The sequence below is a fragment of the Amborella trichopoda genome, chromosome 10, assembly GCF_054954075.1.
Source record: "Amborella trichopoda isolate Santa Cruz 75 chromosome 10, AtrichopodaSantaCruz75HAP2 v2.0, whole genome shotgun sequence".
NCBI classification, from domain to species: domain Eukaryota; kingdom Viridiplantae; phylum Streptophyta; class Magnoliopsida; order Amborellales; family Amborellaceae; genus Amborella; species Amborella trichopoda.
In genome coordinates, this window is record NC_142345.1 from 6,022,897 (window position 1) to 6,043,637 (window position 20,741).

At 34.4% G+C, this 20,741-nt stretch overlaps 1 protein-coding gene across 3 annotated transcripts; it reads right to left on the reverse strand.

The window, feature by feature from the left end:
• Positions 1-232: 232 nt before the first annotated feature.
• On the reverse strand, positions 233-11,354 carry LOC18435763 (glycerophosphodiester phosphodiesterase GDPD6). 3 transcript variants are annotated; one of them, XM_011625680.3, is made up of 8 exons: positions 11,027-11,354; positions 10,019-10,197; positions 9,520-9,703; positions 8,696-8,770; positions 5,452-5,561; positions 2,113-2,331; positions 1,491-1,646; positions 233-727 (listed from the first exon to the last, which is right to left on the reverse strand). In XM_011625680.3, the coding sequence occupies exons 1-8, from the start codon at positions 11,061-11,063 to the stop codon at positions 491-493; spliced, it is 1,197 nt and encodes a 398-aa protein (XP_011623982.3). In that variant the 5' UTR covers positions 11,064-11,354; the 3' UTR covers positions 233-490. The 3 variants fall into 3 exon arrangements, 2 of the variants coding, with proteins under 2 accessions (XP_011623982.3, XP_088705565.1); XR_016042502.1 differs by lacking the exon at positions 5,452-5,561 and having other exon boundaries at positions 11,027-11,312; XM_088849439.1 differs by lacking the exons at positions 233-727; positions 1,491-1,646; positions 2,113-2,331 and adding an exon at positions 4,124-4,256 and having other exon boundaries at positions 11,027-11,312.
• Between the last annotated feature and the right edge of the window lie 9,387 nt (positions 11,355-20,741).

Sequence of the window (20,741 nt, forward strand, 5' to 3'; positions counted from 1 at the left end):
GAGGGGAGAATATATGCATGTACAAGAACATGGAATGAGCCAAATGATAGGTCTCTCTCGGTTTGGATGGTATTGATACCTCGTGATTAATGATCTAAGGTGGTCATGTAGATCCTAGTAACATCTGAATTCTGATTATAGATGTACACCAAATCCTTGTGGAAAGCTATGGAAAGCTTCATAAAACACTCCAGACCACCAGAGAACAGCCCAAAGGAAAACCAATTCGAGCTTGCAAAAAAAAAAAGGAAATAAATTAAGCACAATATGTCTTCATCTGAACTCTTTTCCACAAGTACTAGTGCTTTTCTTTGTAAAAGCTATAGGGGCGAGACATGAACGTATTTTATTGAAAATTTAAAAAATTCACCTATTAAAGAACAAAAAAGCTCAATCCACATTTCTAAGCAATTCCTACCTCATCTATACCTTTCGTTTTTTATGAGTGAATCTTTTTTCTTGTTTTTTGGTTAAATTCAGGGACACCCACTCATCCATTCTTGAAAGAAGCAATGAGTGCCTCAATGTTATTTACCAGACCTGAAACTTTCTCATCAACTTTAGGAGGGGAGGTCCACTCTTGGTAGTTGTGGAGGCTCCCTGTAAAATCAGTGAAGAGGCCATCAACTCCGACCTCATTAATCCAGTAATTGTACTCGGCATATGGATCTTGGTGGAAATCTGTGTGTAAAAATTCATCCTCATTCCGAAATGTGTAAGGGTGAACCTGATACATACCCAATATGAAATCAGCACTTGTTGAAATATATTCATATGAACATGATAGATCAACAAATAAAGAACCATGCACACACATCCACAAACATAAATACAAGTATATATATATATATATATATTTGTGGAATCAATGATAAGAAAGCAGTTGCTATAGAACTGTGAATTATGATATGAAATGGTTCTGCTAGGTGATGTGGAATTACTGCATAGGGAGATTTACATGCAGACCCAAAATAATTTTCCAAATTAGAAAAGGAAATAATTTTCCGAATGAGAAAAACCTCCAACTTTTTAAACTGACAAAACCACAGAAACCAACTTTCAAACCACCTAAACACTTTAGTTTTTCATGCGGTTCAAGAGTAGGCCTCCCGACACACACAAATACTTAGCGTTTTTGCATTTTGAGCAGTTCAAAAGTTAGATTTTTGAACAGAGGGTACAATGGGAAAAAAAAAAGATAACTCTGAAATTCTGGACCTTGCAGTAAAATGCCTTAAAATATAGAGCATTTTTTAATTCCAAACATTTTTTTGGGTCCGTACATAAGTTTTTCTACTTAGACTCCAATTACTTGGGAAAAAGCTCTGATGATGATGGTGACATATGTTTCTACTTCATATGTGGAAATGAGTAACGTAAATTATAGCTTCAGACAATATCAACTCTCTCTCTCTCTCACACACACACTCACACACACACACAAAACAGGGAACAAGACCACAAAATACAAGAGTTCGAGAGAAGTATACCTGTAGGTTGTGAGCATGCGCTTTGGCAACAAGGTCAGTCATAGGTGTCAAATGATTGTGATCAGGGGGTACAACTGTGTCTTTCCACGGTCCAATCCCAACCACATAGTCTTTGATGTAATCGAAGTAATCATCTGAAGTAATCTCCGCGTAAGACTGCAGTTTAAAAATAATGAGTCCATATTCCACCTAATCGTTTTGCAATGCAGAGCCAAATGGCTATATTCCAATGGAATATGGACTATGATCTTCCACAATCCTAAAGGTCATTACACTATGCAATGAGATTATGGCCAGTGGTTCTACTAATGCACTGCACTTGGCAGCCCTAGTTTATCAGAGTCCAAACTTTCACAGATGTTCATGACTCCAATGAATTATGAAAATAGACAGTCCATTTGATTATAGCATACTTTCCCTATCTTTTAAGAAGTCACTTCAGAGAAGAAAGAAGACAAGAGACAGTTACAAAATACTCTCTGCAAGTCATTTCTATAGAAGATTAGAACATTAGATAAGATGTCTGCGTTGCAAAAGTTGGAGCCCTAAAATATGCTATAAGTCAAATTGACCCACTAAATAAATAACCAAAAAAGAAGCATTGACAGGAAATAAGAGAAACCTGGTTTGTGTCTTCAGTTAGAATTGTCACATCATCAATCAGGAAGGTCTTGGGTGAGTTTGTAAGGTTTGATATATATACAAGTGAAGTTGGAGCAAAGGACTGGATAAATATAGGCTGCTTCATCCAATCTTCTGACAAATATTCCCCTTTATACCCATACTTAAAAAGAACTTCTACGAATTTGTCTTCATACTTCTTTCCATCAGCCCATTTGACCTGCAAAATATTTGAGTTTAATTTTCAACAGCATAACCTGACAAAATATCTGACATTTCACATGAATCTCTGCAAAAGAATTTGTTACAATATCTAGGGGCACCTTAAACGAATTTCATCAGTTATAGGCTCGCAATGTGTGGAACTTGGATTGTTCTTGACTTGAGAAAAACAACTAATCTTGTATCTTGCTCATATCTATTTTTGTTGGTCGTTTTTTCTTATTGGGCTATGAATCTGGGGTTCTATATCCTGCACTTTGTTCATTGACATTTTATGGGTTAGTCATCATTCTGCTATTTCTACCAAGATATGGGTGGGAATATTGAAATTGCCTGCTCGCTAAATTTCATCAATGCACATGGGTGCTTATACAAAAAACATGGGTACAACCGTACAAATAGCAGACACCCCCTAATGCATATGCATGGGCATGTGTTGCATTCGATGTAGATAATGAAGTAAGTGGTGGTATTCAAAAGAGGACAACTTAATTGTTGAAATAATGATCAAACCATATTTTGAAATGTGAAGTACAAACTATGGTCATAAAACTCAAAACTAGGATTCGACTTGGCATATATCAGTTCACTTGCTTAGCTGCTTGTGCCCTGTATAACAAACCGATATCGTATTATGTGGGTACATCATTTCATCTCTAGCACCGAAGCTACAAAAAATAGTTATTCTTTTTTTCCCCCTTAAACCTTCCATTGTTTGGAATCCTTTACGGCCAAGTAATAAACCTAGGTCATGATCAACCTAAAGTAATAAAATATTTTATTTGAAACAATATCTGTTAAGATTCGAGAGAGAAAACATGAGAATGGAAAAAGGAGAGAGACGAAGAGAGATAACACAAGATTAGCCAATTGGCTACATCTTTACTATTTTAGATAAAGATTACACAACATCTTCACTATTTTAGATAAAGATGACACAAATACGTGTGCCTTATCACCAATAACCAATTTGATGACCAAATTGGTTTTTTCTTGGTTGGTCTGTTCTTATCTTCAAGATTTCCCCTCAAGTTGGTGAGGAAATCGAAACGGGAATTGCAATCTGAGGCCAAAAGTTGCTAAAAAACTTACTAATATCTGGCGTCCTCCTCTCTGGCATGCTCTAATAGTTTCTGGCATGCTCCAATAGTCTAGAAGAGCGAAGAGATGTGATCTGTGATCTGGGGTATGTGATCACCAAATGTGGTCTAAAGACCACTAAAAGTGCTACAAAGGCACAACGAAGACGACTATGCGACAAGACGACTATGCGACAAATAGTGGCAATGAACATTGAAGATTGGTGAAAGCTTTTCCTTGAAAAATCCGCTAATCATGAATGTGCTCCCCCTGATGATGTCACTACATGGCGAGGTACAAGGAGCAAATAACGCACGAGACAACTAAAAAATGCGCGACTACCGGCAAGAACTGATGCGCGAATACCGGCAAGAACTGATGTTCTTGTCTACATAGCGGTTACATTAGAGATGTTGACTTCATCTCTACTCATCTCATCTAATGCCAATGAAATTGGGCTTCTAGACAATACCCCACATTTTTTTAAAAATACCACTCATTTTTTTTTTTTCTTTTCTTTTCCACATTTTTTTTTTTTTTTTTGCACAAAAAAAAAGAAAGCTACTAAAATTCCTCAAAATTTTTAGATTGTCTTCTGGTGACCTACAAGAAAGCCCCCAAAACCAAGAACACAACATAGGAAACGCAGTAAGACCTCACACATCACAACTCAAACTCCTTTCTCTCACTTCATAGTCAAAAGCTTGATAACAGATGTAGATCCTACTTTGTGCAATGCAACCACCGCATCCTCGGCCTTACAGAGGCCCTTATCTTTTGCATATTGGAGAGCATAAACTATTGCTTCTTCGGTGGCATCAGAGTATGAAGCCTCTGTCGAACCTGCGTTTAGAACTGGGATCAAACCTCTGAAAATAAGACTATGCCTCACCAGGGATTCATCATTGTGAAACCAATCAAAAGTATCAGTGCTGATCTCAAGAATAACGACCGATACTATGGGCATAGAACAGAGAGAGAAACGAAAACACAACTGTGGAGAAGATCGAGAGAGAAACGAATGAGAGCGACAAATTCTAATCTTCTCTCTCCACCTATTACTAGGTCACGCATGAAGACAAAAACTGTATGAAGACAAACCCATGGAAAACGGCAACAACAAAAGAGAACGGCATAGGGAGAAAATGGCATAGAATTTCTAGCATGAATCTGAATTTCTGGCATGAATCCAAGCAACAGCAAAGGGCAGAGGGCACTGAAAGCGATATGGAATTTTTGGAGCACCGCCTCGATGTGGACGCCTCAATGCTTAAGCTTGCCAGAAAATAATAAGAGGGTCACCGGAATATCAAAGGGACATGGAAGGCCAAGGGGTTTTCCGGTGAAGGAAATGGTGGAGGCAAACTTCACAAGAGGATGAGCAATAGAGGAGAGATGATCGGATCTTTCTTGCTTTGATACCATGTTAAGATTCGAGAGAGCAAACATGAGAATGAAAAATGGAGAGAGAAGAAGAGAGATAACACATGTTAAGATTCGAGAGAGCAAACATGATAATGGAAAATGGAGAGAGAAGAAGAGAGATAACACATGATTTACGTGGCCGAAGACTTACATCCACGGATCCAAAGCCCAACTGGCTACATCTTCACTATTTTAGATAAAGATTATACAAATACGTGTCTCTATATATATAGAGGACAATCACAATGAATCTTGGAGATAGAAGTAAATCGTAAGAGGCCTTATCACCAATAACCAACTTGATGACCAAGCAATTTGACTTGGTCTCTTCTTATCTTCAAGAATATCTTCCCATCAATAGAAGTTAGAACCTAATTGTCGCTTGAAACTTTATGTGCCCAAAATTATTTAGCGATTGCCCAAATTATTTAGCGATTTACGGCATGTAAGTTCTGAAATATGTCCATGATTAAGAAGACTAGGAGCAAATGTATGAGAAGCAAGTGTCAGTGTGAGGATGACTGTATAAATCCAATGTGCAGGAAAGTCACTGCTGCTAATGCCCTTACTTTCCCAGCTATTCATGCAACAATACGAACTGAGTTTCACTTACATGTTGGTTGATGAAAACTGGGTTTTTCATCTCAGGGTAGATTCCGACAACTCGTGGAGCATCTAGTGCAATTGAGATGAATTCTTCAAAGGTAATTATTAGGAACTTTCCTGAATAACAAATTGACAGAAAAACAGCTTTAAATCAAGATAGTAACCATAATACATGTGACAATAACGACATCCACATGAGCGATCACAATCAACAAAATCAAATTTTGGAAATTTTGAAGGTACGATGAGGAAAATTGTAGACATCAATAAAAGATAACTTGCTATTTGCAATGTTTTTTCTTTTTTAAATAGTTGACTTGGAATTCATATCTAAGCCGATTTTATACATTAGGAGATATGTTGATATATACATTTCAAATTTGTTTATTACAAACTATTTAATGGTTGATCTTCTATTGATTATCTCATGGTTGTTTCTGCACTAGGCATCTTAAAATAGGCAGTTGACATATTTTATTGTGAGATTTAGACAATTAGAACAAGAGGGCAAGTTATGAGATATTTTTTTTTAGTAAATGGAAAATGTTTTGGTGTGGCCACGGTTCCACCCTGGCACTTTACCCAAAAGTCAAATAGTCATTTTTGACTTCGGGAAAAAGTGCCATCATCAGCACCGTTCATTTGAAAAGTATGCTGCAGATGACTTAGGCAGCATCTTTTGTGCTGTGGCAAAGGACCCTTGAAAAAAGATATGGGTTTGAATCTAGAGGAACAGAAAATTTATCAAAAAAAATTATATTTATAGAAAATGGTGTAACTGATTTATCTAACTAGCATACAAGTAACCAAAGCATATGTGTTGAATATTTCACAGCCTATGATGACTTAAAGGCTACACCAACTAACCTGTCCACCAAGAAATGCTAAAGAGAGGCTGATCCTAGAAAGACCCTTGCACCCACCCAACAAAGCAGCCAAGCAAAACCTCTCTTGCACACACACCCCACATTTGAGCATCACATTATGGTGACGAGTAATGGTTTAATAAGGATGAGGAATTTAAACTTTCCCATAACCCATCCCAGTACAAGTTAAAGGAGGTGGGTTGAATTAGATAGGCAGCTAGCGTAAAACTTTGCCACATCTTATCATGAAAGCTGACCTCAAATAATTGGGATAAGGCTTAGATGATGATGATGATTATGGTGATGAGTATTGTTTTGTTAGAGTATTGTATTTTTCTTTTAGTAATTCACGCACATCTTGTATTTCAAAATTATATCCCTAACTTCTTGTACACCACAATTTTAAAGATCATTCAAAGGGGTGGGATCCAACAAAACCCAGAATGCTTCAGCAAATATGTTACCAACATGAAATTTATCCCGAAGAGATTACCATTACTCCATTAGCAGCCTTTTAAAATTATTGGCATTATAAGCATTTTTCTTAAAGTTATATCCTATAATGCTAAGAGGTAGCGTGAGAGTAGTGTATAAGCATGGAGATCACATATGTTGTTTTCAACAATTTCCATTATTGGCATTCAACTGCATAAATTTTTTTACTTTAGACTCTCCCCCTTTAGACAATTCACCAATATGGACTGCTAAATCTGTCTAGATTTTACATAAATGAGTGGCATGTTCAATGCAAGAATCGATTCTGCTGATATCAAAGTGATAGAGCAAGTTTGTTTATGAATAAATTTTACTTTGGTATACCTAAAGAAAGTGAATTTCGCTAAGGAATTTCACCTAGTAATTCTAGGCATATTTGATAGGTACCTAAAAATTGCTATTTCATGAAATATCCTAAAACAAGCACCTTCAAATAAACCAATTTGTCAATCATAAGGGGAATTAGTTACCATTTTGTAAGTGATAAACTAATAACTCAAATCTATAGAATCAAAAGGTATTGCAAACAAGCCAAGAGCTTACAATTTTATCTCAGGATGGAGTTCTAGGTAATCCTAGCTTAGAACAGATCTAAGGACTTAAAAGTCTGCCAATCTATTCAAGATATTGTTGGCCTTTATATCAAAAGAAGGGGCAGCTATATATTAAATGGAAGTGATGAGGACCTGATCTCATTGAAGGCAGCAACAGAGGCCAATTCACTACATTCCTAGATCCAAACATTCATATTAGAGAAGAGTAACCCCTGCTAGCGTAGCCCAAAAATATAAGAAAAAAAGAGGAACATGAAAATGCAACCGAATAAAACAAAAAGAAGAACATGAAAATGGTAACTTCAGAGAAGTCATTTATCTTTTGCTTTTGGATGGTTCAGCTTCAACTCCAAGAGGGAGGTCTGAACCCTGAAAATTTCTCCACTACATCACATTTCACACTTTTGGACTGAAGATTAGGGAGGGAGAGGACCCCATTGTTCTACCATGCTACATTTTTTAAACACTAAATGGACTTACTATGCTACAGGGAATCCATAATCTCTAAAATGCACTCATGTCACACTGCTGCATTACTCACATGCACTAAATAACTTGTTATCAAGCCCTCTTCAACATTTCAAAAGTGCCAAAAAAAGCAACGAGATCAAAAGATAAGCTCTTATAGAATCAAGGGCAATTTCTGATGTCACTACAAGCTTTAAGAAAAATACAAAATTACAATCAAACTCACAAGGTGAATATAACAACAAAAGTGCCCTACCATGTCCACATCCTCTCTAACAAGATGCAGGGGAAATAAACAAAAGGACAAGGGTAACAACTAACAAGAGGTGGTGACAAAAAACAAAACACAAGAAAATAGTAGAGTAAATGCTATACTAAAACATGGAGAAGAAATTGAAATTAAAATAGGAAGGCAAATATGACAATAATATCTTAATCCTCTTCATCTTTTGAAATAAGAATGCCATTGTCAAGTGAACCGGAGTTCCTTGAGTGCTTCATCGCTTATTGATAGAAGTTCTACCAAAACAATAGGAGACAATTTGATGGGAAAATTACATTTTTCTGAAATTTAGACATCAAAATTTTTCTCATTCTTCATATCACACTATTAAATCAACAAAACATTCACGCTTGACTGTTCAATGCAGCCCATCTATCTTTCTTTATTCACAAACGTTTCTCAGAAAACAGCAGGTGAAGAAAGATATTTCTAACACAACTTGTTCTTTTCACATGGGATATCTGATGTTTGTGTTTTTCTGCTTATAGATTTATAAGAGACAGTGGTTCCCTTAGGTACAGTTATCTAATAAGCTTATTTCATAGTGATGAGCTTGAATGGTTATTTTTCCATGAGGGAACTGACCATTGTATGATTGATCCCGGAACTTGTATCTCTGCTTTGCTCGCAGTGTCTTGAGTTCTTCAAGTGTGAAGTCAACTGCATGAAGAAACATAATTCAATAATAAACCAGAGATATCATGCTTCCGTATACCATACCATATATTTAATGACAAAGTCCATGGGTGTCATCATCACCATCCAATGAAATAAACTAGGATGATAAAGAAAGTGGGATCCACCAGAATACGACATGACTCCATGCTGGTTCCCATTCTATCATCACTGTCCTTTCCAATGGGACCCACAAGAACAGGAAACGACCCCAATCCTGATGCCCACTCAGCCTCTCATCACCATTGATTTCATTGGACATATATGACCCCAATGCATCATGGCTTTCCATAATCGATAGTATCTAGTATGCCTTCCATGAGAGTAGAAAGCTTCATATTTTCACATTGTTTGTTCAAAAGTAAATTTTACAGAAACTATGAAGGAGGTTACAATGATCAAAAGCAATGCAGGTATAAAGGTTTTGTTAAAAAAATAGCAGTAAAGTATAGCGGCACGGAATGATAGGAACTTCAGATGACAATGAGAGATATGGTTAAGAAGATTCAAGCACAGAGAATGAACGGACTCTCTATACCAGAAACTGAGTTTGCATTAGTCAACCAAAATAGTCCTACAGCATTAAGAAAACATAAAATAGAGTTCATATATGAAAGAGCATCGTGTTCATATTTACAGCTAAAGCATTTCTTTTCCTTTCCTTGATAGTCACTGTTTTGCCTAAAGCTTTTTTCAGTTCAAAAGCAAGTCTGTAAACTTTGAAATGAGCTCACCAGAGAACCATCCGGTGATATTCTCCCCTTGGACTTCATAGGTTGTTTGGAGGTGGGCAAACTCCTTGCGCTCAGCAACATCAGTAACATCATTAAGGTACACATCATGGGAACATATGAGTGCCCCATCTTTAGTGGCAAGAATGTCGGCTTCTATAAAGTCAGCACCCTCTTCAATAGCTCTCTACACATAGAGAACAGAGGGAAAGGTCTTTTAGATTTTTATGGAGAGAGAAGCCTAATTTTGAAGAAATCAGGAACTGTAGAGGTTCGCCATTTAAAGACATGAAAAGAATGATGCGAAGCCCAATCTAAGAAATCAGGGGGCGTTTAGAAGATGGGATTGAATAATGATAATCACAAGTCAGAGAATTGGAAGGAAGAACAGAATCCCCAATGCCAAAATAATTCAAGGATTTTTGGCAAATGGTTCCAAAGAATAAAAAACCTAAAGTGAACCAAAGATTTCAAGGAAGAACAAGAAAATTGCAGAACTTACCATATATGCAGGGGCTGTCTCTTCAGGAAGTTCCCCATTTGACCCTCGATGAGCAACATTATATGGCCTAAAAGTTTGTAGGAGTTGCCGATTTGTATCTTTTAGATGGCTTGGAAGTGGGTATAAAGGCCTTCCATCGCATCCATGGACGAGCAACACGACTAAGAGTGGAACCAAAACTGCAATAGCAGAACACATCATTCTAACTATTTAAAAAGTTAATGCAGAGTGCCAAAAAAACCAGATAGTAAAGGCTTTGCTATTACTAGACACAACAATTGATCTCGAACTACAAAATTCTTATAAACCCAGACATGAGAGAATCCATTCAAACAAAACAGGCAAACAAAAGATTTCATAACCTCATAATCCATTGAAAAAGAGCCTGCAGAGAGGAAAGAAATAACTTTCCAGCCAAGCTCTTTTAATATAAGATAAACTTAAAATAGACAGAGAACCCATCTCATAAATGAAGCACACACACAGGCTATTGTTGTATACACATTCATGGTCCACTAAACAGAGTAATGGAGATCTCTTAAAGAATCTTCACGTCAAATATCCACGTCAAATATCTCACATAAAAGGAAAACTATTTGTACATTTCTAGTAGCCAAATAGCACAGAGTCTAGAGAGAGGGAGACAGTGTAATTGCTTCAACTAAAAGAAATCATTGTAACAGCAAATAAAGCACAAGAAAATTAATATCAAGTCTATGATCCGGTAGTATAGAGAGATAAAGGCAAGATCTTTCCAGGTTATCCAATACCAATGTCACTAGTATGAAGAACGAAAATCCAGTCAACCCAGAGAGAGAGAGAGAGAGAGAGAGAGAGAGAGAGAGAGAGAGAGAGAGCTCAGTCCCAAAATCCGAAGAACCCCCAAAAAAAAAAAAAATGGAGTGAAATGAACTCTGACCCAAAAATGAAAGAACCCAGAAAAAGAGAGGGAGCTCAAGAATTCAGGGGAGGGAGAGGCAGGAAACTAAGAAAATGGAGAAAACTTACGTAGAGAAGAGAAGAAAGATTGGAGGTCGAGAGACATTTGACCCCACTTCCTTTCTATCCCTCAAAACACCACCTTTTAGTTTCTCTATCCTCTCTCTCTTCATGGATCGTGTTTGTATAGGCGTTGTTCCCCTGTTTTTTAGGGGAATATTCTGAGCAATCATCGGTTTTATTCCAGAAGATCTCGGAGAAATTAACACAAAAAACACACTTTTTAAAGAAAAAGCTTTAAATTTCTGTTAAGGTTCGCGTTGCCGTTATGCCAGCTAAGCTAAAGGGTTTCCTCTTCCTAGGAACCAATGGGAACGCACTTTTCAATCAAAAAGCTAATGTGGGTTCTTTCTCTCCCTCTCTAAATAAAATTAGAGCAAATTACGTAGGGACCCATATTGAGGTTTCTCTAGATAAGAAATTAAAGCAAATTACATGGGGACCATATTAAGGTCTATTACCATTTGATGTCTTATTTGCCCAATACTATGACTGTTGTATCCTATGCACTTTTTCTTTCTTTCTTTCTCTGCCTTTCTTTTTATGTTTTTCTTTTTTTTTATTTATAAGTTGTGCCCCTATCTGCCAATGAGAACACCAGATATGGGGCTATTTTTTTTGCAATCATTAAAACTGTTCGATGCTTGCTTTACTGAACAACTCACTTCCTTTTAAGTGAAATAATATTCTTTGTTGATCGTTGTTTGCAATACCAGACAACTATTCGATATCTTCAAAACCCACTGAGCCTTTTCGTGTTGTTTCTCTTCTCTTTCTCGCTCTCTCTTTCCTTATAATTTGATCTGATTATGTTCTCGTGGTTTCTTTTGTGGCATTGCTTTGATATGTATGAAACCTTCAAATAATAGTTTATTTCTGCTGTTTTGATATTATTTGTTTAGTGTTCTTTGTTTTTCTTGGATGATATTAAAACTTTTGTTAGTATATTGATTGTTTGTCATACGCGGACTTAAATTGTCTTGGTTTGGAACCGATGCATAAATTTTTTGTGGTTGGTGGGTTTTAGGGATATCAAATAGTTATCTGGTTTAGTATTTCAAATACTGAACAATAAATAACACTTCATTTTAAAGGACGTGAAGTGTTTGGTAAAAGCAAGTGCCAGATCACTTTGACAATTGCGAAAAGAATAGCCCCATTTTCATTTCGGGACAAAGGATAATTTAGAACAAAAAAAAAAAGAAAAAGGCTAAGGGGTACTCATAATATTGGGAAAATGAGACACCAAATGGTAATAGACCTCATATGGTTTGTACGTAATTTGCTGAAAAAATTAATATGAATTTTCTCAATAAAAAACTAATGGGTGTGATTTTTATAAAGTTGTAACATAAACAATCCAATTAAAGCGCACCTCCAAATTTTAATATAATATATAATTTTGATGTAAAAAACTCTTAAGATTATCTCAAAATTTATTTTCATATCTAATTATAAAATTTTAAACTCCAAAAATAGTTAAAATCAAGTAGATCTATAAACATAAGAAAATCTTGAAAATAGATAGTCTAGAAATATGTTGCAAGATGCATTATTTTTAGGACTCAAAATTTTTTTCCTTTTCTTTTGTAGTTATAAATCCCAATGTTAAGATTATTAATTAGAGGATTTTTCAATATTAAAATAACTTTTTTTCATGGATTTTTGAGGTGCATGTGTGGTTGAATATTTTAAGGTTACAAACCTTATATAAACTTTTTTCCAAAACTAATATGGGTTCTTTTTCTTTCTCTAAAGAAAATTAAGAGAACTGATAAAAAAAAAAATTAATATAGATTGTCTCTCTCTAAACAGCAAAGGGAACTGACATCCCCCCGAATGGGTGTTCCCAAAACAGATTATGCATCTAATGTTTTGGACTTTCTCTCTCTAAGAAGTCAGCTACTTTGGACTTTCTCTCTCTAGAAAGCCAGCTACACATGAGACCTACTCCGACGACAAATATGTCCAACTAAAGTTTTAAAGGTCCTGGTTTCTATGCGTCCAAGCCCACAGATGTAGCAACGCTGGCCTAATAATTAATTTTTAAGGACATATTTCTAACATGGAGATCATGAATATGAAAAAATAAATAAATTTTACAAATAAAAGTAATAATTCTAATAATAAAACATTTGGACCGTTAGTTTCTATTGTTTAGTTTCTATTGTTTTTAAATAGCATACCTACTTGCATCCATCTTTAAAATGGATGCTTTACACTTTTTTGAACCGCATACGTAGAAATACGGTCTAGCTCGCATGAAACAATTTTTTTTTTCTAAATTCTTGATGGCAATTGCGTCTCGTAAGAATTTCTCTCATAGTTTGTATACATAAAAAGTCTATAAAAGGTTGTAACTTTATATTATAAAAATTAAGAGCAATGATCTCATGCAACCGTTGAATAGTAATATGATGCAACAACCTTAAAAAATCATCTTATGGCCATTTGTTTGATCCAAAGTTTGAAATATACACTTTTTTAATTCTAATGAACAACTAGATGAAAAGAAAAATTTGAAAACGCAGTTTAAAAAGTATTTTTTTAGCCCAATTAACATAGGCCGTGTATTTTGGTGAGATGCTTAGATCTAGGCGCTAGAAGGATTTTTTCATTTCAAAATTTTTTGGATGCCTTTATTATTATTATTAGATGAACAATGTTAAAGAAGAACAAAAATGATTTTGAGTTTATAAAGGCTAAGATCTTGAAATTCATAAAATGAATGGTTTAGATTCGTTTTTGGGGGGACTCATTTTGACCGTATCTAGGGTTCAAATTGAATTTTTTTGGGGGGATTGATTATTGAGATGAAAAGAATGTGTGTGCAAAATTTGGGGTTATACAAATACCACAAACATGGTTTTCTAGAAGTGTCGATGCATTATACTATGATACAACCGTTGCATTAGATCATTGCTCCAAAAATATAGCGTGCACATCAAAATCTAGAATACAAATGTTTTTAAATTGAAAACCTTCCAATTGATCATCTTGATTTAGAGATATATAGATATAAAAAAAATAAATTACAAGCTAAAAATTTATCTTGGAATATGTTATTTGGACTATCTATTTTCAAATTTTTTAAATGTTTATTGTTTACAGAGCAAAATCAGAGAGATTTTTAAGTAAAGATCTTCAGATCTGGCACTACAAACTTTTTATTTAGAGATGATAGATAGATAAGATCAATCGAATTATAATCTAGGGATTGGTCTATTCAAAAGTCAATACATCTCTCCTTAGATTATCAACAAAGAGACATTGATATTTGCACAAAATACTTAAAGAAATACTATTAGGCTGATCAAACTAAGAACTAACATAGCTGAAAATGCAAGGAATGAGATTTACCTGATTGGGCCAGTTGTCTTGGGACACCTGAGGTTTTGGAGCCTCACTCGTATCAAGTCGACAGATGAGTTTATCTTGTGCGTCCTGCTTTTCCTCTTCAGAATTGACCAAGCACTGGCTTTGGTTGAAATAGAGTTATGGATTGTTGACCTAAAAGGTTGAAGACTAAGTTTAGGGTGTGAATACTAAGTTTAGGGTTTCTCAAATGGGGTAGATGGATCCTAAAAGGTTAATGGTTTTGTCTGCACTCACATAGCCATAACAGAGCTTGATTGACCAACCCTTAGGAGGTCGGGCTAAAGTCTTTCCACATACCTCTAAGTGGTTGGGAAGTGGTTTGTGAAGTTAATCTAGTAAGTTAGGATTCAAACTTTGAAAATCTAATGGTCAAAGCTTGGGCAACACAAAGTATGTCACTTTGATCAAACGTGACTAGTCGACACGGATTATGTCGCATGAGCAAATACTGGCCAGATTCAATGAACTGACCTCAAGTGGTTTGGGCGACACACTTTGTATCACACTAGGCAACACATTCTGTGTTGCACTGGGTGACACATTTGTGCCGCAAAGGAAACAACTAACCAAATTCACTGAATTGACACAAAGTGGCTAGGGTGGCATACTCTGTGTCACACTGGCTAATAAACTTTGTGTCGCTAGGGAAAATATTGACCAAATTCACTGAATTAACATAAAGTGGCGACCACTTTGCGTCGCACCAGTCAAAGTGTCCCATATTTGCCGAATTTTAACTCTCAAGAACTCTCACACATTTTTGGATAATTATCATCTTGTTTTCGAAATTAAACACGATATTTATCTTATTTTTTGATCATTTTCGAATTTGAATAAGGGTTTAGATGGATAAGTGATCGTGGAATGTGGTTTATGGATTATGGTGTTTTGTGGTCCAAGGGGCACTGGAATAGTATTGGTTCTAATGGCTCTCTAAGTGTTTCTAATATCAGGAAAATAATGAAATCATTCAAATTCAAAAGTGCATATATACATTTATAGATCTGCTTGACCACCACCATTATTGGATTTTAAATTTTATAATTAATGTTGAACATAGATTTCAAGCCACCTTAAAGTTTCCAATACTAGAACTACATCTTCCAATAAAATATAAAGGTGAGCCATACTTGTATACTACATCTTCCAATAAAATTTAAAGGTGTGCCTTACTTGTATAGTATAAGGTGGGCATTTTATACAAACCTCACCCTTTGAATACCCACCCAATTATTTCCAAACTATAAAAACCTGAAGTGTCCATAGGTTGGATTAGGTGTCAATGATTGGGTAACACTAATATATGTGTCAACAGGTTTAGAAACACATGGAACACGACTAATAAAGTGTTTATTTTTTGAAGGGTGCAGTTTGTATAGGGCTTAGGCTCTAAACAATCAAATTAGAGCCTATCTTCAAATAGTGTCGAGAAATGTGGTTTCAATATTAGAAATCTATATGATAGCCTTAAAATATATTTTCATATTTATTTATAAAGTTTAAAGCTTCAAAAATATTGTAAACCGACAGATCTATGAACACTTGAAAATCTTGAAAATTGGCGGTCAAAAAATGTGTTAAAAAATACACTATTTTCAAAACTTGAAATCCATTTTTTTCTCATATCCATACATCTTGATGTCGAAATGATTAATTTGAAGATATTTGGGCATCCAAACAACCTCTTCTAGTGAAAGTTTTGAGGTAGGCTCAAATTTGATTGTTTAGAGCCTCGGCTCTATATAAACTTTTTCTTTTTTTGAAATACATTTCAATTTGAGAATATTGTAATTTTATGGGAAAGTATACGATGAGACTGTTTACCTTTGGTACAATGTGATCACAATCAATCTTGACCATTGGATGTGAAATTGGTTAGCCACATTTATTCTATTGACCAAACTCAAAGTTCGAAATAATTTTTCTCGAACTTTGTGACTCACCTATCAGATTTTACATAGGATAGTTATAAGTACTTATGACGTTCTAGTACCAAAGTTAAATGGTCTCGTTTTATACAATACCTATTTTTATTTAGAAATGTCTTTCTATGCCAATTAATTTTTAGGGATTGTACACAGTGAGACCATTTATCTTTGGTACAAAGATGTCACGATTATTTATAACCATTTATTGTCCATCTGATTATTCTATTCAACAAATGCACTTGATTTTGTTTACATATAATCATAGAAATTATGTTACTGGCAAACTATTGGCTAATAATTAGATTGTAAGAAAGTTTACGATCAGCCTAATAATTTTGTTGATGAATAAAATTCAGATTCACATAGTAGCATTTCATGGCTAATTAATTTAATTTTTTCATCATAATTGTTATGACATGTCAATTATAGTAATTGGAATATAAATGTGAATTACATATTAATTTTAGGGTACAGTTTGTACAGAGCCGAGCCTCTAAACAATCAGATTACTTTCAAATAGGGTCGACAAATATGATTTCAATGCTAGAAATCTTTGTGATAGCCTTAAAATATATTTTCATCTTTAATTATAATATTTAAAGCTTCAAAAATAGTGTAGATCGAGCATATCTATTAAAACTTGAAAATCTTGAAAATTGACGGTCCAAAAAATGCGTTACAAAATGCGCTATTTTCAAAAGTTGAAATCCATTTTTTTGCTCATGCCCATGCATCTTGATGTCGAGATGATCAATTTGAGGATATTTAGGCATCAAAACAACCTCTTCTAGTCAATTTTTTGATGTGCGCTCTAATTTAATTGTTTAGAGCCTCGGCTCTATAAAAACTCTTTCTTTAATTTTAACATATGAAGTTATATATATGCACATGCACATACACCCATATATTATACCGATGTGTTGTGTCTAGGTGACATTTTTTGGGATTCACTTTTTTTTATTCTTGCATCCATGTCACAGATAGATAAGCATGCTCCTTTCTATCTAACATAGGGGTGCGACTTACTTTTTCAGTAGTTTGTAATAGGGATTGTCTACATAGAGACCATTTATCATTTGTACAATGAGATAACAATCACGTGTTAATGGATCTACTTGATTTGAACCATTTTTAGAGTTTTAAATTTTATAATTAAAGATGAAAATAGATTCTCAAATTATCCTAAGAATTTTTGTTTATGAAAACTACATTTATGATAAAGTTTAGAGGTGTGCCTTAACTGGATTGTTTAAGGTTGCAACCTTATACAAACCGAGGACAAGAGCATGGGCTTAATTGGTTAGTGCTTGATGATTTGCAATGCTATGTCCTAGGCTCAATTTCTATCAAGGGAAGAGGCCCTCTCTCCACTGACTCACCCCAAAAAAAAAAACCTTATGCAAACCACACCCTTATCTAACATATTGCTAGTAAAATAGTTCCTATGTTGTGGGGTAAGGATACCAAGTTTTAAAAATATCGAGTACCCTAACATAACCCTTTTCTAAATTCACATAACTTAAGTTTAAACCATAGCGAGTATTTTGAAAGCCACATAATAATTTAATTAAAGGGGATTGAATGTAATGAGATTATTTACCTTTCATACAAGGAGGCCACAATTACACACAACCATTTGATGTGAAATATGATAGTTTGGGTGTGTCAAGCAGCCATCTAATTTCACATCCAATGGTCAAGATAAATTATTAACCACTTTATACCAAGGAATTTTTTTTTATTTATTATAACATTTACCTTGTACTAAAGATAAATGATCTCATTGTACACTTTATGAAAACCAAGTAAATCCTCACCACTAATCCTCATCTGAAAAACTCTTTGGGTATCAAAAATTTCCATGATGGCTAAATTCAATTTCCAATATCAACTATGATATTTGAAACTAACAAGAAATACAGATTTTTTGGATTCGTGAATGCTCAATTAAAGGGCGTAATAGAAAATTCTAGATAATGTGTTACGATCTAATTTTTTTCGACAACCATATTAGTCAAGCCGAGATGATCTATTTGAAGGTTTTCTTACGCTAAAACTACAATTTGAGTGACTTATAAGGTGGGGCTTTAACTCATTTTGATAGAGTGCAGCCCTATCAAACCATTTTATATATGGAAAAAGTTTATATAAGGTTGCAACCTTACTTCTATAGCTACGGATGCACCTCAAAAATCTATCGGAAAAGGTAGTTTTAATGTTGAAAAACCCTTTTGATTGATCATATCGACATCAAGATGTATGACCATGAAAAATAAAAAGATTTTAAGTCTCAGAAATAGTGCATTTTACAACATATTATCTACACCGTCTCTTTTCAAGATTTTCATATGTTATAGATCTACTTGATTTTAACCCTTTTTTAAATTTAAAATTTTATAATTAGATGTAAAAATAGATTTTGAGATAATTCTAATAGTATTTTACACCAAAATTATATACCGTGATAAAATTTGAAGGTGCACCTTACCTCTACAGCTACGTATGCATCCGTATGCGAACTGCAACCTTTAGCGACAACATACTATATTTATATTTCTATAGTACTTTAACCTAGAATCTATCATTCATTCTCCCATAGGTGGTGAGTTGAGTACTTATTTCGTCAAAATAAAATGGGGCCACTATAAAACTGGGCAATAACTCATCACCTCCTGCCTTAGATGAATTATACACGTTGGACACTGCATCTAAGTGCCCTATTCCATACACATAGGACTGGAGCACATTCATGTGTACACCCATACACATAAAAAAAAAGTTTATACAAGTAGGCAATCTTATTTGTATATAAAATATTTCTATGCGCTTAATGTATGCATGCCCTTGTAACGTATCTCTTTCTTTGGCTCTCTCTTCTCACATACAGTTTGTTATATTTTCCTTGCAAAGCTCCCTCTCATGAACCAAAATTATAGGCTCTCATGAACCAAAATTATAGGATTGTATATAATGAGATCATTTATCTTTGGTACAAGGAAGTCACTATTACTTATAACTAAGTGATGTGAAATTTGATAGCTTGGGTTTGATACAAACTTCGAAAAAATTTCTTTTAAACTTTGAGCTTGTCAATGAAATAAATGTAGTCACTCAATTTAACATCCAATGGTCAAGATTAATTGTGACCACCTTATACCAAAAGTAAATAGTCTCGTTATATACTTTCTTCTAAATTATTACTTTCCCTATACAGAGTTAACCTCATTACCGGCTGGAATTGGTGATCGGACCAAGTGGATCGCTGACCAGTGCTTTGGCCTGTCCGATTCAATGTAAGAATTGAATTCAGTGTAAAATTAGTCAAGGCTACTATTTGATTTTGACCACTCGGACCAGTCAGTTTTGACCGGTTCAACCAACAAAATACAGTTAGGATATTTTTTTTTTTAATATATCTTATATATTTTGAACTATTGTATATAACTTTTTTTTTTGCCTAAATATCGATCAAGGCCATATGGCTAGTAGTTGGACTGGCTTTAACTGTACCAAAGCCTTCATTAGTTCTAACTGTATTAAAACCCTCACTGGTTCAATAACTGGTGCGATCTTGATAACAATGCTAACTAGTATCCCCTTTACCTTTACAAAAAGCGAACATACTGTCTAGATACAAACCTAAATTCTTTCTCCTCTCCTTAAATCAATCTCTCTCTCTCTCCAACAAAACCTACCCTCTGTTCATTTAGGACATCTAGGATAATTGTGCTATGAGATATCTATTTTAAGGGAAATAGATTTAATAGGGTATTGATTAGTGAGATTAGAATTAAAACTTTTTAGAATTAAAACTTTCTTATTCTTTAGATTTGATTAATTCTCTATTAAAGTTTCCATGCATGTACTTGATAAACATTAACTTCTAAATTTTTATGCTTATGAAATTTTCATATTAATTATACCAATATCTACTATATATTAAGTGAGAAGAAGACTTGTACTGTTTTTATGACACGTTTCCCTCTCTTTATTTTCTCTCTTTCTAAAACACGGTTCTACTGTTGTCTTCTTTTCAAAGGTTCAAAACAAAAGGTTCCCACCTCCTTAAATCTCTCCAACAATTTCTCTCAAAAAAGGTTCAATTTATTATCTCTCTTTTCAAAAATTTCAAAGCCAAAAGTTCCCACCTTATTAAATCTCTCCAACAATTTCTCTCTTTAAATTAAATATCAATGGTAATTATTTTTCTCTCATTTATTTCCCCCCTCTCACTTATCCCTCTCCTTAAATATACTAGTAGCATGCACCTGCCTTGCAGGTGTTATTAAAATGTTATGCAAGTAATATTTTTGTAATATCATTTTATAAAGAAAATAAATTTACAAAATTTAAAATGAAAACATATAAAGAATACTAAATTCCACAATAAAATAAAAGTAATAGTTTCTCACACATGT

Excerpts from the sequence above, each read along its gene's own strand:
- LOC18435763 (XM_011625680.3), bottom strand. The coding sequence starts at position 11,063 with ATGTCTCTCGACCTCCAATCTTTCTTCTCTTCTCTAC. Across the intron at positions 9,704-10,018 it reads AGACAGCCCCTGCATATATG|AGAGCTATTGAAGAGGGTGC; the intron begins GTAAGTTCTGCA and ends CTCTATGTGTAG. Across the intron at positions 2,332-5,451 it reads CAGTTTTCATCAACCAACAT|GTCAAATGGGCTGATGGAAA; the intron begins GTAAGTGAAACT and ends AATATTTTGCAG.